Source organism: Trichosporon asahii, assembly GCF_000293215.1.
Source record: "Trichosporon asahii var. asahii CBS 2479 unplaced genomic scaffold scaffold00056, whole genome shotgun sequence".
Taxonomy (NCBI): Eukaryota; Fungi; Basidiomycota; class Tremellomycetes; order Trichosporonales; family Trichosporonaceae; genus Trichosporon; species Trichosporon asahii.
In genome coordinates this window covers 345761-368658 of record NW_014040868.1, presented here as the reverse complement: position 1 = coordinate 368658, position 22898 = coordinate 345761, and the positions used below count along the sequence as shown (strand labels likewise).

At 61.6% G+C, this 22898-nt stretch overlaps 5 protein-coding genes across 5 annotated transcripts; 3 read left to right on the top strand and 2 right to left on the bottom strand.

The window, feature by feature from the left end:
- Positions 1-499: 499 nt before the first annotated feature.
- A1Q1_03451 (uncharacterized protein) lies at positions 500-3069 on the bottom strand (the record flags this gene model as incomplete). Its single annotated transcript, XM_014323249.1, has 7 exons — positions 500-821; positions 868-1216; positions 1270-1528; positions 1577-1779; positions 1817-1921; positions 1972-2486; positions 2741-3069. The coding sequence occupies 7 exons, from the start codon at positions 3067-3069 to the stop codon at positions 500-502; spliced, it is 2082 nt and encodes a 693-aa protein (XP_014178724.1).
- Positions 3070-4017: 948 nt separating this feature from the next.
- On the top strand, positions 4018-6085 carry A1Q1_03450 (D-lactate dehydrogenase (cytochrome) oxidoreductase protein; the record flags this gene model as incomplete). Its single annotated transcript, XM_014323248.1, has 3 exons — positions 4018-4608; positions 4721-5017; positions 5108-6085. The coding sequence occupies 3 exons, from the start codon at positions 4018-4020 to the stop codon at positions 6083-6085; spliced, it is 1866 nt and encodes a 621-aa protein (XP_014178723.1).
- A 3965-nt stretch (positions 6086-10050) lies between these two features.
- Positions 10051-11495, bottom strand: A1Q1_03449 (uncharacterized protein; the record flags this gene model as incomplete). Its single annotated transcript, XM_014323247.1, has 4 exons — positions 10051-11133; positions 11195-11216; positions 11265-11366; positions 11419-11495. 4 exons carry the CDS (start codon positions 11493-11495, stop codon positions 10051-10053), a joined length of 1284 nt encoding a protein of 427 aa, XP_014178722.1.
- Positions 11496-12852: 1357 nt separating this feature from the next.
- A1Q1_03448 (serine/threonine-protein kinase) lies at positions 12853-16734 on the top strand (the record flags this gene model as incomplete). Its single annotated transcript, XM_014323246.1, has 3 exons — positions 12853-13365; positions 13434-14123; positions 14164-16734. The coding sequence occupies 3 exons, from the start codon at positions 12853-12855 to the stop codon at positions 16732-16734; spliced, it is 3774 nt and encodes a 1257-aa protein (XP_014178721.1).
- Positions 16735-18284: 1550 nt separating this feature from the next.
- A1Q1_03447 (nucleus protein) lies at positions 18285-21988 on the top strand (the record flags this gene model as incomplete). Its single annotated transcript, XM_014323245.1, has 2 exons — positions 18285-18457; positions 19237-21988. 2 exons carry the CDS (start codon positions 18285-18287, stop codon positions 21986-21988), a joined length of 2925 nt encoding a protein of 974 aa, XP_014178720.1.
- Positions 21989-22898: the final 910 nt, after the last annotated feature.

Below are 22898 nucleotides of genomic sequence, written 5' to 3'. Positions count from 1 at the left end.
CGAGCCGTCAGCCGAAAGGTTGAGCCAGTCCTCGCCGGGATAAGAAGCCAGCGAACGCTCTGCGTATGCGTAGGCGAGGGCCCGGACGGACATCAAAGCTACCAAAACCGATCCTATACCTAACCTCGACAGGGGAAGCAGCAGACGCTCTCCTCTTAATATCAAGTTTCTTGGCGCAAGACGTAGTCCTAGACACGCAGTAGTGGCAGTGGAAGGAGCAGAAAGCAGCAGTTTCGGAGGGAAGTACACGCTTTACAAAGTCTGAGTCGTAGTATATTCACAATGATGCATTTCCTTTAGAGCTGTTTCGTGTACGGGCGTGAATTCGTCAAGTTGCGTGATAGGTGATTCTTTTTGAGGGCTTCTGGCGCGTATCAACTAAGATGCGCGCTAGAAGATGAAAGTGTAACGTGAAGGTCGGAAGGTGGATATGAGCCGTTACGTCATGCCAAGAAGGCCGGTCGGGTGTGGCGATGCCCGATGAGCTCTTGGAGACGCCTCACTTGGCAGCGGCAGTGATGGTGAGCACCTTCTGGAGCATGTCCTCCATGCGCGCCTGGGACGCCTTGACCTCGTCCCACTCCTCCTTGGACACGGTGACCGTCTTGCCGCCGGCAGCGGTGCCGTCGGAGCGGAAGATGCGGCCCACGGAGGAGCCGGTGGGCTTCCACTTCTTCTTCTTCTCGGACGCGAGGGGAGGGACGTCCTCCTCGTCCTTGGCAGGGAGGAGCGAGGGAGACAGCGTGGACGAGGGCTCCTCGGGAGTCGCAAGGTCAAAGGCGGCGTGGAGCGTAAGAGCGTTGCCACCGCCAAAGAACGAGCTGTGCGTTAGCTTCACCGTGCAGCCACGCCAGCTGATTGACTCACTCGAAGATACCGGGAGTCTTGATCTTATCGACGCAGACACCAGTGCGCTCCTGGATCTTGATACGGCGGCGGCTGAGCCTGTACCTGCTACGCTCGTAGGCGGAGATGGCAAAGAGGATGGGGAAGTTGGTCGCCTTGATAAGAGCCACGTTGACCGTGTGCACAGTCTCGGGGGACGCAAACTTGCTCATGGGGATCAGGATGACAAGTGCGAGCAGGTTGAAAGGGGGAAGGTACATGAACACGGCGTCCGACTTGGCGCCCTCGACCGTCGACACGACGCGCTGGTACAGGTGCTCCTGCTGCGCGTTGTTGTTGATCGTGGCAAACTTGTTCGACACCATGGACACTGTGGGTTAGCTTGTGCAGCAGAACACAGCAGCTAGGCTTGATGATACTCACTGAGAGCAGTGATGAGGAAGGTGCTGCAGAGCGCAGAGTAGCCGACGAGAATAATCGGACCAAAGTACTCGTGGAAGCGCTCCGCGAGGCCGAAGGACATGCCGAAGCCGCCGCCGAACCAGATCTTCATCATGAGCTTAACGATGCCGAGGGGCGAGAACTCGGGACGGCCAAGCATGTACAAAGCGAACGCGACGCCGGAGAGCGCGACGGCCGCGAGCGCCATGAAGGACACATAGGTAGCGATCATGCCGCGGAGCTGTGGGTCAGCTTTGTCCGATCCATCTCGCAGCTTGTGCAGACTTACCGCAATGACCACGACGTTGCTGCGAACGAAGAAGAACACGAGGCGAGGAAGCAGGATACAAGCGCCACAAGCAAGCACATCGAAGGCGAGGTCCGCAGTGCGCTTGTTGTGGTGGTAGAGTCCGATGCAGCGGAGGATCAGGTAGGCGAAGAAGATCAGGATGAACGACAGGTCGAACACGTTCCAGGCGTTGGCGATGTACACTGTCGTCAGCTGCAGCCTCAGAGAAGCTAAGCTTACCAGACCATCCGTTCTCGTTGGCGCCGGCCCACTCGTTCACGATGAAACCCAGGGTGAAGAGGACGAACCAGATTTCAACGCCAGTCTGGTGCTTCAAGTCGCGGGCTGAGGTCAGCTTCATTGCTCGGCCATAAGCTCGCACGATCACTACTCACTGATAAGAGTCCACATGAAGAGCGCGATGAGGGTCGCAAAGGTGCCGAACTCGATCCAGTGCCTCCAGCGGGGCACGCGCAGACGAGTCGTATCGAGCCATCGGGCCTCGTATGGGTTGTAGGCATAGACGTCAAAGTCATCGGCGCGCTTCGCCTTGTGGCCCTTGCCGCGGCGGGGAGCGACATAAGAGTCGGGGATGAGGGAGCGGTTCACGTCCGGAGCGTAGACAAGATCACCGGTGTAGATTGCGCCAACGAGGTGCTGGACGATCGGCTGGGAGAGGAGACGCTTGGCGACCGAAACGATGGCGAGCTCGAGCGCCGAGTTCTTGTCCGCCTTTGCTTCGTCGGGGTTCTCGATCGCGGCCCAGACCTCGTCCGGAGCTCCCTCGAGGGGCGACCAGGGGCGGACGAGCTCGGCGGCGAGCGCCTCGTCGCCGGGGGAAGGCCAGGTGCGGAGGAATTTCACTGTTGTCAGCACAGGAGTACAGAAGGAAGGTGCATCGATGGGTGAGCTGGGTAGTCACGACAGTCGCACTGCTGCGCAGTGGTGAACGTGCACCTGGCTGAACTGCGCACGGTGCACCAGCAGATTTGCGGACGGGGAAGACACCCTCAAACCGTCTTAGCGGGGAAGGGAAGACTCACTCGCGAGCAGCTCGCAGAATGCGGCCCGCGAGGTTTGAAGCGGCTCGTAGGACAGGTCCTCGTCGGCAAGGCGGAGAAACTGGACGCTGCCATGTCAGCTGGTGTCTTCCTCGCTACATACCGGTTGGCCATGAGTGCGTAGAGCACCGCACCGAGAGACTTGCTCGCATCCACGTTGTCCTCGTCGTCATCGTCCTTGGCAGCTTGGGCGAGAGTGGCTTCGTCGGGAGTGTACCTGTCGAGAATAGGCTTGACGACGGAGAACTGGAAGGCAGGGCTCTTGAGCTCGTCCCAGGTGAGCACGGCGTCGACGTCGGCGGTGATGCGAGCGTGCAGCTCGTGCAGGAGCCCGTAAACAGTGGTAGGCACCGGCTGCTCGAGGGTGGAAGCGGTCGCGCTGCGCTGCACCTTTGTGGGTGAGCTCGAGCTCGAGCCCGTCAGAGACGACATGGTGAATGTCTGTGTTGAGGTCAGTGGGTGGGCGAAATCAATGCACGATGCACGCGCGCAGAAAAGAAGTCTCGCATCGCACATGTGTGACGCCTGGCTGGACTGGCTGGAAGGTCTAAGCGCAACGGGATCTACCGCCTTGTCTGGATCTGAGTTGCTGGCGCGCAGGCGTTACGCGCGGCGCGCCTGTCAGTTGGGTCCAGCCCTGCGGTAGCCGGGTCCAGCCGCTGTTTGTTGTCGCATGGCGCAAGCGAGCAAGCGAGGGCGATCGAGGCAAGGGGTAATAGTGGATAAGGGGAGTGTTGGATAAGCCACGGTGCAAGGATCGACGGTGGCAACAGCGGATGGAGTGGCATCGACCTCGAATGCAGGTGGTTGCAACTTGGACCTGCATCGGTCTTGGCGATCACGATCAGCTCGGTGTCAACAAAGGCGATCGGGCGACATTCCGCGGCGCAGACATCGATGCCGCCGGCCGGCCCTACGGCCCCAGACTTGTCCCAGGAACGACACAACGACGGACCCCACACCGCTCTCCTCTGGCCCCGATGGACCTCTTGGCCGCGGGGACAGGACGGAAAGTCGTCTACGCAGTACAGAGCAACCAGTGCCGGCGGGATATCTGGGGAAGTCTCCGCATCGGATTTCTGCTCCTCACCTGTCAAGTACGTGCCCACCGCCCGATCGCGGATTTTGCCGTATTACTTTGGCCTATTGCGTTTCTAATACCGGCAACTCGCGGCAGGACGAGTGGAATAGTATCTCCTTACAAGCCAATTATCATTGGCGGTTTAGGCGAACCAAAGACATGACGCAGGAACGAACGGACAGACTGGTCGGCTGAGTCCGTGGGCAACAGTGACCGGCTCGGTTCATAAAGTCATTCCAGTTGCGGACGCGTGCTTCTCCCATCTCCAACTCCCCACTCCCCTCCTCACCACCACGACCATGTTCGCGCTCCGAACACTGTGCCGGGGGCCTCGCCCTCTGAGCTCCCCCAGCTCCGCCTCGCGCACTCTCCGTGCGCCCCGCGCGACCCCCGTCCGCTTCAACAGCAGCTCGTCCAAGCCGACGCAGGCGCAGTGGGAGGCCGCCGCCAAGCGCAACAGGACGGCGAACATGTGGCTGTCGGGTGCCGTCGTCGCGGGCTCGTTTGCGCTCGGCTTTGTCGTCTGCCAGACCCTGTACAACAGCAAGAAGGAGCCGCCGACGTTCCTCCTCCCGTCCAACATTGGTATCGAGCTCCAGGAGAAGATGCAGCCGTCCTACGGCTCCGTCGCCGACTACCACAAGTGTATCGACGAGATCCGCGAGCTCTACAAGAGCAAGGGCAAGGAGGACAGCGTCTCGACCGACGCCGACGACCTCCGCTCCCACGGTATCTCGGACTGGAGCTACCACGGCGCCGAGCTCCCCACCGTCGTCGTCTGGGTCGACAGCACTGAGGAGGTCCAGGACCTCGTCAACATCTCTCGCAAGTACCGTGTCCCCATCACGCCGTTCTCGGGTGGTACCTCGCTTGAGGGACACTTCTCTTCGGTGAGTAGCGAGCGAGTGGGCGAGAGCGCCGCTGGGCCATGAGCCAATGGGGCGACAAGATCGATGTGTGTGCCCGCGGTGCCCTCGGTGGAGCCATGACATCGTGGCGCAGCGCCCTCCGGACCCGGACATGAACAGAGCTAACGCCCAGCCCTACGGTGGTATCTCGCTCGACCTCTCGCATATGGACAAGGTCATCTCTGTGTCTGAGAAGGACGGAGAGGCTGTCTGCCAGGCCGGTGTCCGATGGGAGGACCTGAACGAGCAGCTCGCTGCCAAGGGCATTCCCCTCTTCTTCCCCCTCGACCCCGGACCCGGAGCGACCCTCGGTGGAATGGCCGGCACTGGCTGCTCGGGCACCAACGCCGTCCGCTACGGTACCGCCAAGGGCGAGTGGTTCCTGAACCTGGTGAGTGACACAGGTAGCGCTGAGGGCGGAGTATACTCCGCCTGCGCTCCCAAGCGAGTCATGTGGTGTGCAGACCGCTGATATTTCCAGACCGTCGTCCTCCCTACCGGCGAGGTCATCAAGACCCGCTCGAAGGCGCGCAAGTCGTCTGCCGGCTGGGATGCGACCAAGATCTTCCTCGGCGCCGAGGGCACGCTCGGTATCGTCACCGAGTGCACCGTCAAGCTCGCTCCCCTCCTTCCGACCAAGGTCGCCGTCATGAACTTCCCCGGTGTCGAGGAGGCTGTCGCTGCGGCCACCGAGATTGTGAACCACGGCTACCCCGTCCAGTGTGTCGAGTACCTTGACTCGCGCACGATGCGCGCGATCAACGAGGGCGGCATCGCCGGCCGCAAGTACCCCGAGAAGGACTCGCTCTTCTTCAAGTTCCAGGGCACGGACGGCATCATGAACGAGACGGCCAAGGGCGTCGTGAGCCTCGCGAAGCAGCACGGCGGCAAGGACTTTGAGTTCTCTGCCACGGACGCGGACGGCGAGAAGCTCTGGGCTGGCCGCAAGGCTGCCCTCTGGTCCGTGCTGGCGATGCGTCCGAACGGCCGCGTGTGGACGACCGACGTGTGCGTCCCCATCTCCAAGCTGCCCAAGCTCGTCGAGGAGACGGCCGAGGACTTTGAGAACCGCGGCCTCGAGGCGTGCCACTTCGGCCACGTCGGTGACGGAAACGTCCACACCCTCGCCCTCTTCTCCGACGACGAGGAGCTCGAGCGCGTCCGCGTCGCCGTGCACGAGATGGTCGAGCGCGCCATCCGTCTCGGCGGAACGTGCTCGGGCGAGCACGGCGTCGGCCTCGGCAAGATCGAGTACCTCAACACCGAGCTCGGACAGGGTACCGTCAACCTCATGGAGACGGTTAAGCGCACGATCGACCCCCTCGACCTCTTCAACCCCGGCAAGGTGTACCCGAACATCCACCCTAAGCACTCGGCTGGCGACGGACACGGCCCGAAGGAGCACTCGCACGGCGTTGACGCGAGCGTCGGCAAGAAGAACGCGGAGAAGGAGGCGTAAAAGGGAGGTGCCACACACCTCCACGGGCAACGGCACTAGTGCTGGTCTGCCGAGCAGAGTAGAACCCCTCTGCGCGCTCCTCGAGGCGCAGGGGTGAGAGTTGGGAAGCAGCAGAATCTGTAGAAGTAACGATGAACATTGGGATTCTCTTGGCCAAGATATTTGTGGCGTACCACCTGCATTCGAACGCTGCCACACTGACGGGGAACTTGCACCAAAAGTAGGGCTGTCGAGACGAGCTCTTACCAGTAACGTTCCGGTGATCCGCTGTGAGAGGTATTGTTGGACACACCTCCCTCTTACCTCGTGGTAACTAAGAGCGCTGGTGACCAGCAATGGTTGAGACGCACAATGGCGCAGGCCGGGTGCGAGGGCGCAGAGGTTGTGGAGGGCGTCGAGGTTGTGGAGGGCGTCGATCTGTCACACAGATCCATCCTTGAGCACAGCCTCCAATGCGCCCTCCTCTCGCCTTCCTCTCGTGCTCTCGCCCTCGTCTAGGGGGCACAACACACGATCTCATCGTCGATTGTCAGTCAGGCGCGCCTTCCCGCGATGCCCAGCTCGTTCGATGGTCCACACGGCTCTGCACGATACTTAAACCACGTCCTTTCCCTCTTTCACTCCATCATCCACTCCTTCCTCCATTCGCCATTCTCATCGACATCGTCTCACTTCGTCGCCTTGCTTCATCTCCACTGCAAGCTGCACAGTAAGTGAACCGTCCTTGCTCAGCGCCTGTCCTTCTCGTCCGCGTCACCGACTCCTCGTCGGTCCAACGCAGGCCCGATCGCGGCTGGCCTGGTACACCACGCCAGCGGTCGAACGGTCCCGATTGTTTCGGGCACCCACGGACCCTCTCTGCAGTATCTGCAGCAGAGCGGCCTACCCAGGGCTGTAAGGACTGTTTGGGTCATTGCCCGATTGTATCGGGGCCACCTCCCCAGAGTTGCAAGTACTACGACTCATGGGCGGTGCTGACTTAAGATTCTCTCTCCGGCATCTCTCTCAGCAGTGCAAGCTTTAGTGAGTCACCTCACTCAGCGGTTCGATTCGAAGTCTGACCCCGTCCCGAAAGCGGGGATTGTCGATTGTCGGTCAGTTCGCGGCGAGCAGCGGCGGCCGCCCGTGGGCGGGCAGCGTGCCGGTTCCGGCCCATCACGTCTGATGCGCAGGGGCGGACGTTGGGTCCAGGTCGAGCGGGTCGGGCGTCCCCGTTCGACGTCCACACGAGCGCGGGGCGTCCGGGTCGAGCGGGTCTGGGTCCCAGTCGTGGCAGTCCCGCGTGTGAGGCTTGGTGGTACGGGGCCGAGTGCACTGTTTGAGCTCTGGCGCGAGCGGCGTTGTTCGGGGCGTTCTGGGCGGCACTCCAGCGCAACGGAGGCGCGAGGGCGTCCCCACTGGATTTCCCAGTCTTGCTCTCACTTCGGCGGTCCTGAGCAGTGGCAACGCGGCGGGTTCGCATTACTCCGACGACGCCTGTTGGCGCGGCTGGGTGGCTCGTTCGGGGACCGAATGGTTCGAGAGCAGGTTCGAGACCACCACACGACTGATCACCGTGGCCGGCCGCTGACCACAGAGACGAAAGTGAGTCGTCACTCAGCGCCAACCCGACCTTCTCCGTGCCAGAGGATAAAGTTTTATTAGCACAGACGCCCCAGTCTACCAACCCCAGGCGCTGACTGTAGGCTACCGTTCTCAAGGTTTGACAGACAACAACGGTGCGAGGTGAGTAATCACCCAGATGCGTTCCCTCTGCCTCTCTCCGTGCAGAGGCATGTTGGCACGCGCGATCTACATAAGAGAGGTAGATATATATCGGGCGGAGCCAGACCAAGCTGGAGCGGGCAGAGGGGCAAGCAGCGGCTATCCGCGGGGGCTGCGGGGTGGTATGCGGGGGTGAGTGAATGAGTCGGGTGCAGATGATACGCGTCACACTAAGCGCCCGCCTCAGTCATTCAGCCTCGGACGATATGCCTGAGATCCGAGATCCCTTTTTTATGCGTGCGCTAACTCCGTCTTCCCTTCGGGGTGGAGCGGGGCCGCGAGACCGCGTACTCTTCCGGCGTCGCAAGGAGCGCATGAGGTTTTTGTTGTGGCACACCCCCGGCACGAACTTACACCTCGTGCCGCACACGCACCCTGGTCATAACGACCAACCACTTTGTGATGGGCGGCGCTGACAAAAGACCCTTGCTCGCCATCATATCGGTCCCTCAAGTCCTTTAACTGTGGGTCTTCCCACTCAGCGGTCCGATTCGAAGTCAAATCCCCTCCCAAGCGGGTGTCGGTGGGTTGCGCTCGAGCTTCGGTGTCTGCGTCCGAGGGCGGTCAAGCCTCCTCTCGCGCACGCGGGCGCCGGGTGCCTGGGTTCTTGTCCGGCATTTGGCGCCCGCATGCTCGGGACGAGGCGAGCCGGGCGCGTCGCTGTCGACCGCCCTTGGACGCCGATACTGGAGCTCGAGTGCAACTCAGCAGCACCCAGCGAACGGAGCGGAGGGCGTCCCACTTCTGCTCTCACTTCGGCGTTCTCACGAACGGGGCAGCGTCGCTGATCCCATGTCCGCCTCTAATCGCGGCGCCTTCGGGCATCGAGGCTGGGTGGCTTTTGTCGGGACCGACTGTGTCGGAGAGCAGGGCGCGAGACCACCACACGAACAATCGTGGCCGGCCGCTGACATATTTACAGAGGACTCGGCGGACCCCGATGAAACCTGTGAGTGAGTCCTCATTCAGCGCCAACCCAACCCTCTCCGTGCCAGAGGATAAAGGCACCGGCTCGCCCGATGGTGCTAGGGGAGTCAACGGGCACAGATTGCATCCTTTGCCCACAGCGCCCGCGACTGGTCTGTCCTCCTCCTCGGGCGGCCGGGGCGCGGTAACCGCTGGGTTTGTTGAGGAATGCACCTGTCGGATACCACCTCTCGACCGACACCCGGGACGGCGCTGACTATAAGCACTCCTTTGCCACCTGCCACTTCCGAACGCAGCGGGCAACAGCTTCACGGTGAGTAATCACTCAGCGCCCCCCACACTCCGTGCCAGAGGCACAGCCTCGTCCCCGTGGTACAGGGGACGAGGCTAGGGCGGGCTGATTGACAGAGTTCAAGCCCCCGGGCGCGCTCCCCTTCTCTATCTGCTAGCTGGCTAGCTGGAGAAGGCAGGATCCCGACGGCGGGAAAAGGGCCGCCAAGGGCGGCGGGGACAGGACCTCCAGGTGTCCTACAGTATGGTTGCGAGTGCGACGCGGCATTGTATGGGCAATGCCACGGCGCACGACCCCGCCGCTCGTTGTACCTTGCAACCAACCCGTGCATTGGCCGGGTCCCTCGCCGGCGCACGACCGGGACGGTGTGCGACTGGCCATCCATTCTTCGACTCTGGGCGGCGCTGACTATAGAGCTTGTTCACTCACCACACCACCCGGGAACGCATTGCGCCACCAGTACAGCAAGGGCGGTTTAGAGGGGAAGTGAGTGGGTCGCGTCCAGTGAGTCACCACTCAGCGCCTCGACGAGGAACGGTCGCGCGTGCGCAAGTGTCTCAGCACGCTGGGCCGATTCTGTATGCCCCTGCGACCATGACCGAATGGCCCGCGATTGTATCCACGGGCACCCAGAGCCTCGGCCTGTCTCCCACCTCGGTGTGGTCGATGCCCAGGTGCCGGGTCGGGGTGCGACTGAGTCGGCACGAGCCCGCCACACCATGCCATGACCCGAACGGCGCTGACGAGTCGCTCATGTACTTCTTGTAGCTGGATATAAATGTACGCTCTGTGGTTAGTTAAGATACAATCTGCGGTCAGTCGGTCAGTTATTCCCGTTCGTCGGTAGACAGGGACCCCATGCGGGTACAGCTGCTCACGTATATTCATACAAGTCTGGTGTTACTGCACAGTTGTCTAGCTACGTGTCCATGCTTCTCTCACGCGTGTTTCGCCCTGCGGTCACTCCGCAGTTGTCCTGCGCTTAGTGGTCACGGTCGGCGAGGGGGATGACGTCGAGCTCATCGAACGTCGCGAGGCCCTTGCCGATGATCTCGATCGCGCGGCGGATCTCCTCCTCGCTGATGACGAGCGGGGGCGCGAAGCGGATAATGTCGCGGTGCGTCGGCTTGCAGAGAATGCCGAGGTCGGCGAGGACGAGGCAGAGCTCCCAGGCTCCGCGGCCCTTCTTGGACACGGTGGGGTCGATGATGACGCCGTTGAAGAGGCCACGACCACGGATCTGCTTGACGTACGGCGAGTTGAGGGCCGCGACACCCTCACGGAAGATCTTGCCGAGACGCTCGGAGCGGGCGGCGAGGTCCTCGCGGACGAGGACGTCGAGGGCGGTCGAGGCGACGGCACAGCCGAGCGGGTTGCCGCCGTAGGTCGAGCCGTGCTCTCCCGGCTTGAGGCAGCCCATGACCTCCTTCGAGCTCAGAACACACGAGACGGGGTACATGCCGCCCGAGAGGGCCTTGCCGAGGATGACCATGTCGGGCTTGATGCCGTCGTGCTCGTAGCAGAGCATCTTGCCCGTGCGGCAGAGACCAGTCTGAATCTCGTCGCAGATCAGGAGAACGTTGTGCTTCTTGCACAGCTCCGAGACCTTCTTCAGGTATCCGTCGTCGGGGACGAAGATGCCCGCCTCACCCTGGATCGGCTCGACCAGGAACGCAGCAACCTCGGAGCCGTACGCCTCCAGGGCAGCCTCGAGATCCTCGACGTGGTTGTAACGGATGACCTTGCCGTCGACGTTGGGGCCGACCTTCTCGAGGAAGGGACCGAACTCGTTGCGCGCCTCCTGGTCGGTCGACATGGAGATAATACCGATCGTGCGGCCGTGGAAGTTGCCCTCGACAGAAAGAACGCGGGCCTTGCCCTCCGGGATCTTCTTGACCTGGTAGCCCCACTTGCGCGCGAGCTTGATCGCAGTCTCGACGGCCTCGGCACCAGTGTTCATCGGAAGCATCTGCTCAAAGCCAAACATCTCGGTGACCTTCTTGGCGAAAGGACCAAGGCCGGTCGAGTAGAAGGCACGCGAGGAGAGCGTCAGAGTGGATGCCTGCTGGACGAGCGTGTTCACTGCGGGATTAGCTGAGTCACGTCGTCATGTTTCAGGAACTCACGGATGTCGGGGTGGCAGTGACCCTGGTTGACAGCGCTGGCATTAGCAAAGGAGCGCATTCGCTAGCTTACGAGTAGGCAGCGAGGAAGTCGAGGTACTCCTTGCCCTCGGGGTCCCAAACGGTAGCACCCTTGCCGCGGGCGATGCAGACGGGGAGAGGGTGGTAGTTGTGGCTGTACGTCAGTTAATCAGACCGCCAAAGCAACCTACGCAGAATACTCGGACTCAAGCTCCATGATGTTCTGGGTCGAGTACTTGGCCTTGCCGGCGGCAGGCTCAGTGGAGGTCGCGACGGGGGCCATGGTGGTGGATGTGAGGAGTAGTGGTGTGTGTTGAAGCTGTAAGAGTGAGTGAGAGGTTGGAGGAAGGTCTCTAGGTTGCTATAGTTGACGAGGAAGAGAGACGGAGTGTACAGAGGAGGCACGGCGGCTGGATAAGAGAGGTAGATATATATCGGGCGGAGCCAGACCAAGCTGGAGCGGGCAGAGGGGCAAGCAGCGGCTATCCGCGGGGGCTGCGGGGTGGTATGCGGGGGTGAGTGAATGAGTCGGGTGCAGATGATACGCGTCACACTAAGCGCCCGCCTCAGTCATTCAGCCTCGGACGATATGCCTGAGATCCGAGATCCCTTTTTTATCAGCAGCTCTTTGCCCACCACAGTTGCCGCCTTGCTCGGCTTTGTCTTCTCCGTTATATTAATTCGCCGCACCAACGTATCGCATCTCTGCGTATCTCTCATTCGTACGCATCGGTCCCCTGCAGTCCGGAGATGCCCGTTTATTTCGAGAGATGCATGTTGCAGAACTTTTTTTGCGTTGTGTATGTCGAAACGAAAACATGAAACGGGTGGGTGGCAACTGAGCCACAGCACTGGAATTCCGAGATCCGAGGAATCGCGGTCCCTCACGCCACCCACGTAAAGCGTGGCTCTCGGCACCTACAACCAAGCTGACCGACTACTTGAAGCAAGCAGATGTGTGAGAGATGCGTTCCAGGCGCCTTGGTTCTGGGAATGGGGCTGTCTCTGTTGGCGAGTCGACTGTTGGTTGCGGCAATCTACTGTAGACAGGGAGTGACAGTCTCGCACCCGTTCAGTGACTTTTGATCGCCGACCAGCCGGGCGTTCGGCGCCGGTCACCTGTCACTGGCCGCCAGACGTCAGCAGCCAGCCTCGCCAGCCTGGAGCGACGTGGAGCGACTGGGCGGCCAGGGGCATGACGTTTGAGAACGGGTCCAATCGTCGATCTCAATCACGTGATCATCACGCTACGTTCACGCGACCCAATGACCACGCTCTGTGTACAGCGGGTGCCACCGCATTGGGAGCGGGACTATCAAGCTCAAGCTTCAAGGTGCCAGTGTCCGGTCAGCCAGCTAGCCAGCCAGCCAACCGATTGTTGGCCGGTCACGACGTCCAGCATTCGAAGTGTCTGTCTCGGCCACTCTCCACACATCACACCTCACTCCTTCCCCACCTTGCTTCTCCCAAACTGCAAGCTCCCTCCGGTCACCGTCGATCTCAGATTGACGCAGACAGCCTCCTGCGCTCGTCACAAAAGCCAAAAAGGCATCCGGAGCCTCGCTGTCGGCACTACGTCTCCGATCGTCGACCGCCGCCCAAGCCGCCCCTAACAGGGCGCTTCCAGCTGGGACACCGCCATGTACGCTCCGACCCAGCCTTACCAACCTGGCCGGTCGGCCGGCGGGATGCGTGCGCCGTACCCCAACCCACAGCAGATGGCGTACCCCGTAGCTGGACATCCGCAAGCGATGTACGCTGCTCACCCGCAGCAGCAGCACTACCAGCAGCCTCGCTATCCTCAGCAGATGGGGCAGGGCTACCCCACGGCGCAGCAGCAAGCCTTGTACCAGCAGCAACATCACGGCTACCCGCAGCAACAGCAACAGGCTCCTCACTCCTCGCGCAGCCAGAAGCAGCACAAGGGAACGCTCGCCCCGGGACAGATGATCAAGGTCGGCAAGCACAAGGTCCGAATTGAGAAGTACCTCTCGGAGGGTGGATACGCCCACGTCTACCTGACCACTTCGGAGCAACCCATCTATCCGCCAAACAAATCAAGCTCCAAGGGGTTCACGGAACACTGTTTGAAGCGCGTGGCGTTCCAGGACGAGAATGTGTGGAAGGACGTCCGAAAGGAAATCGAGGTCATGGTACGCGGCGACGTCAGGGTCTGTGCTGACAACAGAAAATGCTACCCGCATCTCCCTATCTTGTGCAGTATTTGGATTCCTCTTGGCAACGGCTACCGAACGGGGCATATGAAGTGTTCATCCTCATGGAATGCTGCAAGGGAGGAGGTATCATCGACCTCTTGAACCAGCGACTTCGCGACCGCCTGTCGGAGCGGGAGATTCTCCAGATCTTTACGGATGTGTGTGAGGCGGTCGCGGCCATGCACTCCATGGAACCCCGTCCGCTATTGCACCGCGACCTCAAGATCGAGAACGTCTTGAGTGCACCAGGAGCGCCGACAAAGGAGCGACCTCAGGGCTGGAACTTCAAGCTTTGCGACTTTGGCTCCACGACGTATCCTAGCACCCACCCTCCGACCAGCCTGGCCGAGTCCGAGGCCCTCGCGCTTGATATCAACAAGCACACGACCATGCAGTACCGAAGTCCGGAAATGGTGGAACCTATGCTTGGCCACCCCGTCGGTCTCCCGAGTGACGTATGGGCTCTCGGAGTGCTGCTCTACAAGCTCTGCTACTACACGACGCCGTTCGAGACTCAGGGCCCTCTCGCGATTGTGCACGCCAAGTACGAGTTCCCGCCGTACCCGAAATACTCGCCCGCCTTACAGCACCTGATCGCGCAGATGCTGATGGAGCATCCGAGCCAGCGTCTGTCCGTGTTCCAGGTGCTCGAGGTGGCGCATGACCTGAACGGCACCCGCCCCTCGGTGGATTACGTGAGTTGATATGCTGCCAGTAAGCTTGGCTAACCTGCAGTCTGCGTACAAGCAGCGCATGCGCCCGCTTTCGCAACAGCCTCCCCGCCAGATCAAAAGGAACGAAAAGAACCCGCTCGACTTTACGGATCCGTCAGAAACGAGTCGTCCGGCAGCCCCGGAGGTGCCACTGGCGTCGACTGTTCAGCCGCAACGTCGCGGACGCCCTACCCGGGATCCCAGAGAGGCGGCGCTGGGTGTGGGGTCGCCTCAGCCGATGGCTACGCACAAGACGACCCCTGCTCTGCAGCGGATTCCCAGTGTCAAGTCGTCGTCGAGTGTTCAGAGCATGCCGACTCCGCCAGCGTCTCACCACCCGGATCCCCGACTTCCGTCGGGTTCGGTTGCGTCAGCCAAGTCGAAGTTCGAGCAGCAGGCGCCCAAGCGCATGAGTCTGCCGCATCGTTCGTCGCAGTCGCCCGTCAACCGACTGCAGGTCACTGGCGAGGACAAGAAGAATGTGTCTCGCAAAAGCAGCGTCGACGCATTTGGATTTCACCAATCGATCCCGAAAGTCACGTCACCGCTGAGCTTTGGCGATTCGTTCGACAGTACGACGTCATCATCGCGAGATGGGTTCAGTGACGCCTTCGGCCTCAAGGTCAACAAGCCGCCGCAGCGACAGTTCACCGATGCTTTCAAGCCCACATCCGGCGGAGACCGCGAGCGCCAGTTCACCGACGCCTTTAACCCTAACAGTGCTAAACAGCGTTCGGTGTCGACTGCGTCTGGATTCAGCGACTCGTTCTCCGGCTCGAGTGCGCCGACAGCACAGCAGCGCTCCGTCTCGGGTTTCAGTGACTCCTTCACTAGCCCGAGGATCGTTACGTCTCCTGTGGCCGCTTCGCCCCTGGCCGCTTCCCCGCAGCGACTGGTCAGCATCGACAGTATCGACGATTCGAGCAGCTCTGGTGGGACTGCGGAGGATACAAAGTCGCCTGCCTCGAACGCCGACGGCGACACGAGCTTTGAGACCCGGTTTCCGTCAGTGGAGGCTCTTCACCGGCGGTCCTCGGCGTCGTCCTCCACCTTCACCTCCACGAGGCAGAAGAGCAAGGAACTGCCCCAGATCCCGACGATCAAGGACGAGACCAAACCCAGCCACATCCGCCGCACGTCAGTGGTTGCTAACCGCACTGGCGGAGACATCCCCAAGAACAATCACCATACTCGCTTACAGCAGCCTCAGCCGCGGTCGACTCAGGTCACCGGCACAGCATTTAAGAGCCAGCCGCGACCCGGACCTGACGACGGGCTCGAGCCGCCTGCATCAAACAACCAGCCGACGCCCTCTCCTACGGCAGACTATCTGGACCTGTTAGACGATGAGGAGACGACTGAGCTCCTTGCGCCCACCGATCTCATGGACGAGGAAGACCCTGACGAGGACAAGCTTGCACTGAAGCCGATGCAGCCGGAGATCTCAAAGTCGCCTAACAGCGGCGCTCGCTTCGGCGTGCCGGCGAAGAAGCCTCTGCCTACGAAGCCGAAGCCAGCACTGCCCGCCAAGCCCCAGCTGCCAACCAAGCCGCAGGGTGCCGGCGAGCGCGCAACTCTGCCGGAGTTGTCGAGTGCGCGTCCGTCGACCAACTTCAACTCGGACAACTGGTCTCCGCTCGAGGCGGCAAAGGTGGACGCCAAGTCACCTCCTCCGCAGGTCGACCTGGACTCGAGCGACGACGACGAAGGGCCTGAGGACCCCGTGCCCTGGCGCCGCACCGACTCGCCCCTGCAGCGCGCCCGCCGCCCCTCGCCCGATATTCTGAAGCGGATGAGCTCCTTCGAGCCCGCCCCTGCCTCGCCCAGCTCGCCAACGAGCAAGACGGGCGCGAGCGCGTACTCGGGCTACAGCCTGAGCGGGTACACGGGTACGACGGCCAGCACAGGCGGCAGCCTGCGTGGCCGCGCCGTGTCTGGTGTTTCGGTGCAGGAGACGCACTCTCGCCGCAGCAGCGTCATCGACATGAAGACGCACTTTGAGCAGCTCAACACGAACTCGGGCACGAGCGCGAACGGCGCACAAGCCGCCTCTGGACACGCGCGCCACGCCAGCACGGCGTCGACCAATGCGGCCAAGCCAGCGGCCAAACCGGCCAAGCCGGAGAAGCCGGCTACGCTCCGCCGTCTGTCTGGCCCCAGGCCGCAGCCGAAGAGCACGGGTCCGAAACCGCCCTTGCCCCCGACGCCGGTACCGAAGCCTGCAGCCCTTAGGAAGGGCAGTGTGGCCGGTACTGGGAGCGCAGCGACCGGTGCGGGCAACGCGAGCACCTCTCCGATCACGACGTCTAACGCCTCATCCAACCCCACGTCCACCTCCAAGCCGGCAGTCAAGCACGGCGACGCGCCGTCAAGTCTGGCATACAGCAAGTCGTCGTCTGGACGTGCATTCCCCGTGACGCCAAAGTACGCCCAGTCGCAGTCGCAGTCGCAACAGGATGCTGCGGAGCGACCACCGAACCCCCGCACGAACAGCCATGACTCGAACCGCTCATCGAGTCCCGAGAAGCCGATCCCGGTCAAGGACCGGATCGGGATGTGGAACAAGGGCGAGGTGCGGCATGCGCGCAAGTGAGCGAACGCGAGCTGCAGCGAGCTTGACCTGGATGAGACGATAGCGAGTGCCCAAGTGCTCATTGGTCCGCACCTCGGGGCATAGTTTCGGCATGACGATCGAGATCGCGCCAAGGCGACGAAACGGACATATGACACTTGGTCGTGTGTCAGCGTCCTTGTTGGCGAGGACGCGACGGGCGACGTGGCGAATCGACAGTCGGGACGCGTCCTGCTTTTGTCTGGGCGGACATTCGACCGAGGGCTGTGGCTGGGCTCAGTTGGGAGGCCGAGGGGCGCCGGGGCGTCCGGGATTCCCGTTCTTGCCGTGCTTGCCGTGCTTGATTGACCGAGGCCGAGGTATGCACATTGGTCCGAGCGTTCAGTTTGCATACGACACCACAGTCGAGTCTTGGAATGGAAGAGGAAAGCATAGATAGCATGTGGATAGACATAACCCCCGTGTTGTAGACATGTCACGAGATCATGAGCCCAATGGTGCAGCGGGGTATGACAAAATGCTGAAACGTCAGACTGGCCGTCTCGCTGCCCTTCGGTGCCGGCTTGTCGAGTCCTGGGTGCAGAAAAAAGTCGAGTCGCCCGCAAGTAAGGTGTGCGCGTGTGCGGGGCACGGCCCGAGGCAAGAGCCTAGGGAGCATAGGGATATAGGGAGGCTACAGGGAAGGCCGAAGGGCATGCCCGACTGTGGGCTGATCGCCACAGAAGCTGGGATCTATGGGTGGGAATTTGGTTCCGTCGCTTTATTCGGTTCGTTTGGCTGGCTCGTTGATGTGCTGGCGCCGCCGCCCATACCTGGAGCGCCAGATGCAGGTGTCCTAGGTGTAGGGTTCCCCGGTCTGAAGCTCTATGCATGCCGGAACCGATGCATCAGCGTTGTGCATACTGGCGAGGGTGCCGAGCCGATTGGACAAGACTGCGCATGCAAAGAGCCCTTCTGACTGGACGTTGATCGGCAGGCTCAGCAGGGCTTGCGGTAGCACATGGCTCCAGGCCAAGGTGGAGACCGACGGCGGCCTGGCTGTCATAGCGAGTGTCATCCCAATGTTCCCTGCAATTCTCTGGAATCTCGCTCGATTCACCGCAACCCGGGACCGCAGTACTATCGTCCCAGGTCCCAGTTTGTTCACCATTCTGCTCCGATCCCATTCTTTATCAACGACACTCCATCATCCATCAAACACCACCCAGAGGCTAACTGTTCTTCTCACACTAAAGACTGGCCCCCCGCACCAACAGTCGACTTGGTCAACTGGGGTTCAGATTCGCCAAGCACACCCACGCGATTCCGGCTCGGCCATCCACACCCGTCTCGCCCGGGTTCACCGATCGGACAACCACCTCGTCTCCCTAATCATCACGTTCTTCTCTTCCCCCGTTCTCAACCTTCCCTCCACCCCATCGCCAGCCCCTCCTCGTCGACCCCGGCATCGACCCCGCGCCCCGCGGCGTCTCCCGCCATCCTCTTCCATCCCTCGCCATTCCCACCCCTATCATTACAACCAAGCGTGACCGGGGCCCACACCTCGGCCGACCCCTCGGCCCTCCCTAATCATGTCGACACCAGGTTCCGAGGCGAGCCCGCGCCCAAAGGGCTCGCCGGCGTACAGGAAAGATAACACCCTCGAACTGAAACCCCAGGTGCAGCGCGTGTCGCAGAGCGACCTCGCCGCCGAGGCCGAGGCCAAGCGGAGAAAAGTCCTGAGGGCTTGTGACGTTTGCAGAAGGTGAGTCATCCCCCTTATCCTCTCTTTCATTCCTTCGTGAGATCAAGGTCTGGACGGTCAAGCTGGGGAGCTCGCTGCTGTGACGGTTCGGACCGCCATGCGCTTCGCCGAACATCTCGCCGGTGTCTTGCCCGAGACGCTACCTCGGCCGCGGATTCGCTGTCACTGCCCCTCCGGCTCGCATCAGAGTTACCGGACTGCAATTCATGCCGAGTCTGCAGCTGCGATTGGATCCACCTGTCGTGTCACAGGAACGGATGGTGATCGGTTACTCGCGGTGGGTTGCGGGGAAGTATGCGGCGGATATGTGTGTCAGCACATGCGCGTGAGCGCGGCCGTGGCCTGCGGCCATGTCGTGCGCCGTACGATAGTGAACGCCGTATATCCTATCGATCCCCTCCATTCCCCTGTGATTCGTGGCGTAATGGCATTCTGGGATTCTGGCGTTTGACCTCTGCAACATTCTGGAATTGCCTGGGATGCCTGTGTGTCCGTGTGTCTGTATGCGGGTGTGCCGTTTCAGGTCGCGCGACCTGGCCATCCGCGACGATTACGCGCATGCGGACGCGACAGTGCACCGCCTTGCTTTATCTGATTGCGCACTGCCCGACGGTCTGGATATCGGTCCGTGCTGCATGCGAGCAATTGCTGGATTATTTGCGCCGATGCAGCCGCGCCTCTGGCAGAGCACGCGACGCAGATGCATCCCGGTCTCTCCAGACGAACACTTCTCCCTTGACTCAGCTGCAATTTGCGAGTTGGTCCCAGCTAACATGCAGAAAGAAGATCCGATGTGAGGGACCGATGAACTCGCAGTCGAACGCCAAGTGCGCCAACTGCCAGGAGTACAACCTCGACTGCACTTATGTCGAGGCGGCCAAGCGCCGCGGCCCGCCAAAGGGCTACATCGACACGCTCGAGCAGAGGTGCGCCCGCCTCGAGCGTCTCGTGAACCAGCTCAACCCCGCGATCGACATCAGCGAGACGATCGGTCCGATGCCGGACCGCGACGAGTTTGAGCTGTCGGCGTACCAGGAGACATTGCGATCACTCGGCGTTCCGCCATTCCCCGCGATGAAGAATATTGCGGAGCTAGCGGCGACCCCGCCCAACGGCGTCGGAGGAGGACACAGCTCTCCGCGCGTCCTCGGCCCCGCGCCGTGGAAGACGTACGAGCGCGACCCGCACCGCCCGCCAGAGGACGAGGACGAGGCGCGCGAGCAGGCGCGCATCGCCCACGCCATGGTCAAGCTCAACATTCGCGACCACGACGCGTTCCGCTTCCACGGCAAGGCGTCTGGCGCACATCTCGTCAGGATCGTCAATGAGCTGAAGTACAACGAGGCGGACGCCACATTCTTCGACCGCCTGACCGCTGTCAAGCGGCCAGAGTACTGGATGGTGCCCGAGTGGGAAAAGGTGATTGCGACCGAGTCGGTCAAGCCCGTCGACTACTCGGTGTGGCCGGACGAGGACCTGGCTGGACGCCTTATCGACGGCTACTTTGACCACACGAACACGCACATGCCGTTACTGAACCGCGTCATCTTCCAGCGGCAGTACCAGTCTGGTCTGTGGCGTACGAACGCCGAGTTTGCCAAGATGTGTCTTCTCGTGTTTGCAAACGGTGCGCGCTATGTCGACGACGAGCGCGTGTACTGGCCCACCGAGGTTGCGACGACGCCCGAGGGACAAGACCGCCTCCGCAACGACCGCGACGGTACGCTCAAGTACTCGGCGGGCTGGAACTACCTCCGCGCCGTCATCAAGATGGGCCGATCGTGGCTGCAGGGCCCCTCGCTGCTTGACCTGCAGACGACAGTGCTCGTGTGCCTGTTCATGAACGGTAGCGCCGTTCCGCACCTCGCGTGGCTCGTCGCCGGCAGCGGTCTGCGCATGGCGCAGGAGATTGGTATCCACGTCCGCTCCACCATGCTCCTAACCAACCCCATCGACAGGGCGCTGTACAACCGCGCCTTTTGGTGTCTGTATCACTTTGACCGTCTCAGCTGTTCGGCTATCGGCCGCTCCGTCGCGATCCAGGACTCCGACTTTGACGCCGACTACCCCATCCCCGTCGACGATGAGTACTGGGACACGGGCGACCCGGAGAAGGACTTCCGCCAGCCGCCGGGCCTCACCCCCGACCCCGCCGTTACGGCATTCACGCACCTGCTCAAGTTGGACCATGTACTCGGCGCTGCGCTGCGCACGATCTACGCCGTGAACAAACTGCCCGAGCACGGGCCGGACCAGCGCGCCATCGTCGTCGAGCTCGACAGCGCGCTGAATGCGTGGGCCGACTCGGTTCCGGACAACCTGAGGTGGGACCCGACACGATCGGACCCGCGGCTGTTTGAGCACTCTGCAGTTCTCTACGCGCACTACTACTACGTGCAGATCCTCATCCACCGGCCGTTCATTCCGACCCGCAAGCACCCGGAAAGCGTCGGCTTCCCGTCCCTTGCGATCTGCTCAAACGCGGCGCGCTCCATCAGCAACGTGCTGGACGCGGTGCTGCGACGCGGTCGCCAGCTCGGCCGTCTGCCAGGACATGCGATGTCGATCTCGTTTGCGCTGCCGGCGGGCACGGCCGCGATCGTGCTGCTGATGAACGTGTATGCGGTGAGGCAGCGGGAGCAGGAACGCCAGCGATGCCTGAACGACGTGAAGCGTGTCATTGCGGCCATGAAGGAGATGGAGCTCACGTATCGCCAAGCGGGCAAGATGACGGATCTCATTACGGAGATTGCGCGCGAGTCGACTGGCGACATGCCCGAGGCCCTTGGTGGGCTTCCGCCGAAGAGAGGGTACGAGGACGTCGAGCCGCCGGTCAGCACGACACCGGGCGCGCCGGACGTTGCGCCGTGGCCCGCCGCCGTGCTCGAGGCCAAGCTGCAAAGCGAGATTGGCCGCAGCGGGTCCAACTTTGCCTCCCCATCGTCCAACTATGACCCTGCAAACGCTCCTCCAGGCCCGCCGACACCACCCTTCATCTGGTCCTTCAACAACAGCAACCAGGGCACCGTACCGTACGGCAGCACGGCCTCGGCGTCCGGCTCGCCGGCGCAGACCTCTGCCCCGCCGCAACCCGCCTCGGCGGCGCCGCAGACCGCGCCCCTCCCGCAAACAGCCCAGAACGTTGCCTCCTTGATGAACCCGAACCTGGGCGCGCCGCCGACAAACGCAGCAGGCGAGACGATCTTCCCCGAATTCTTCGACGCCGACAACCTGCATAGTATGGGCTTTGCCGTGGCGAATTTCGACATGATAGCGGGCAATCCGGGGGACCAGGCGCCCGCGCCTGATTTCTGGACCTCCCTGCTGCGTGGAGCGGGTCCGCAGGGACTGGGCACGTTTGGAGGTATTGGGAGCAATAGCCTTTATGCCGGGTTGCCGAGTGAGAGGGAACGACAGCAGCCGTGGAACTTTATGCCGTGGCTTGGACATCAGGGGGAGGTCAACATGCAGGCTCAGGCGCAGGCTAATGGGCAAGCAGGACAGGGGATGGGCGGACAGCAGCAGATGTAATGGAGTTTATAGAGATGGATACGTGTATGATATGAAAGGTTGGGTCACTGCCTTACACGCACTTGTGCTCTCTATGACTGATCTTAGGCAGATGTCTCTACTACAGATGGAGGAGGGACAGTGAAGGGGTACCGAGGGAAACATCGAAACTGGGAACGGTCGTCTGCAAGCCGGACGACATGAACGACAGGAAAACATCAGCAGAGCTCACAACCGTGGAGGTTCATCCGTGGGAAAGGTTGAAACAAGAGAAGCAAGTCTCCGACCGCGAGATACCAAATGACAAGAAAACACCAGCTGAACCGCGGACGTGAGGTGGAGGCAGCGGAGTGGAGGTGGAGGGAGGTGGAGGTGGTAGCGGTGGAGGTGGGTGGAGGTGGTAGCGGTGGAGGTGGTGGAGGCGGAGGAGGAGGAGGAGGAGGGGTGGAGGCAGTGGTTGCCCGTGGGAAAGGATGAAACTAGGACGGGCCGTCTCCAACGCGGAGGCTGACTCGTAGAGCACTTGGACTTGGAACTCATAGAGCTTCTGGAACTCCGGCTACGGTGAAGGGGCACCCGTGAGAAAGCACGAATCTAGTACAGGCTGTCTCCGACCTCGACATGAATGAACCCCGGCGAGGACCTCACCTTCCAGCCTGATTCATATCCGTCATGTCCCAGTGCTAATATCTTGGAAGCCTGCCGAGCCTACCTGCACACCCAGACCTTATACACCTTTATGCCCGAGCTAGACCAGCCTGCTGCGTGAACACCTCCGGTACAGGGCCGGCTGCCACGGCGAAGACACAGGACAGAAACTGACAGCATGCCACACAAGTGATGAATCGCAGACTGGCATGTACGTCCTTCGCATGAAATGCCCGGTTCCAGGTTCGTAGTTCATCGCACTGGACTCTTCCAAAGTTGGCAT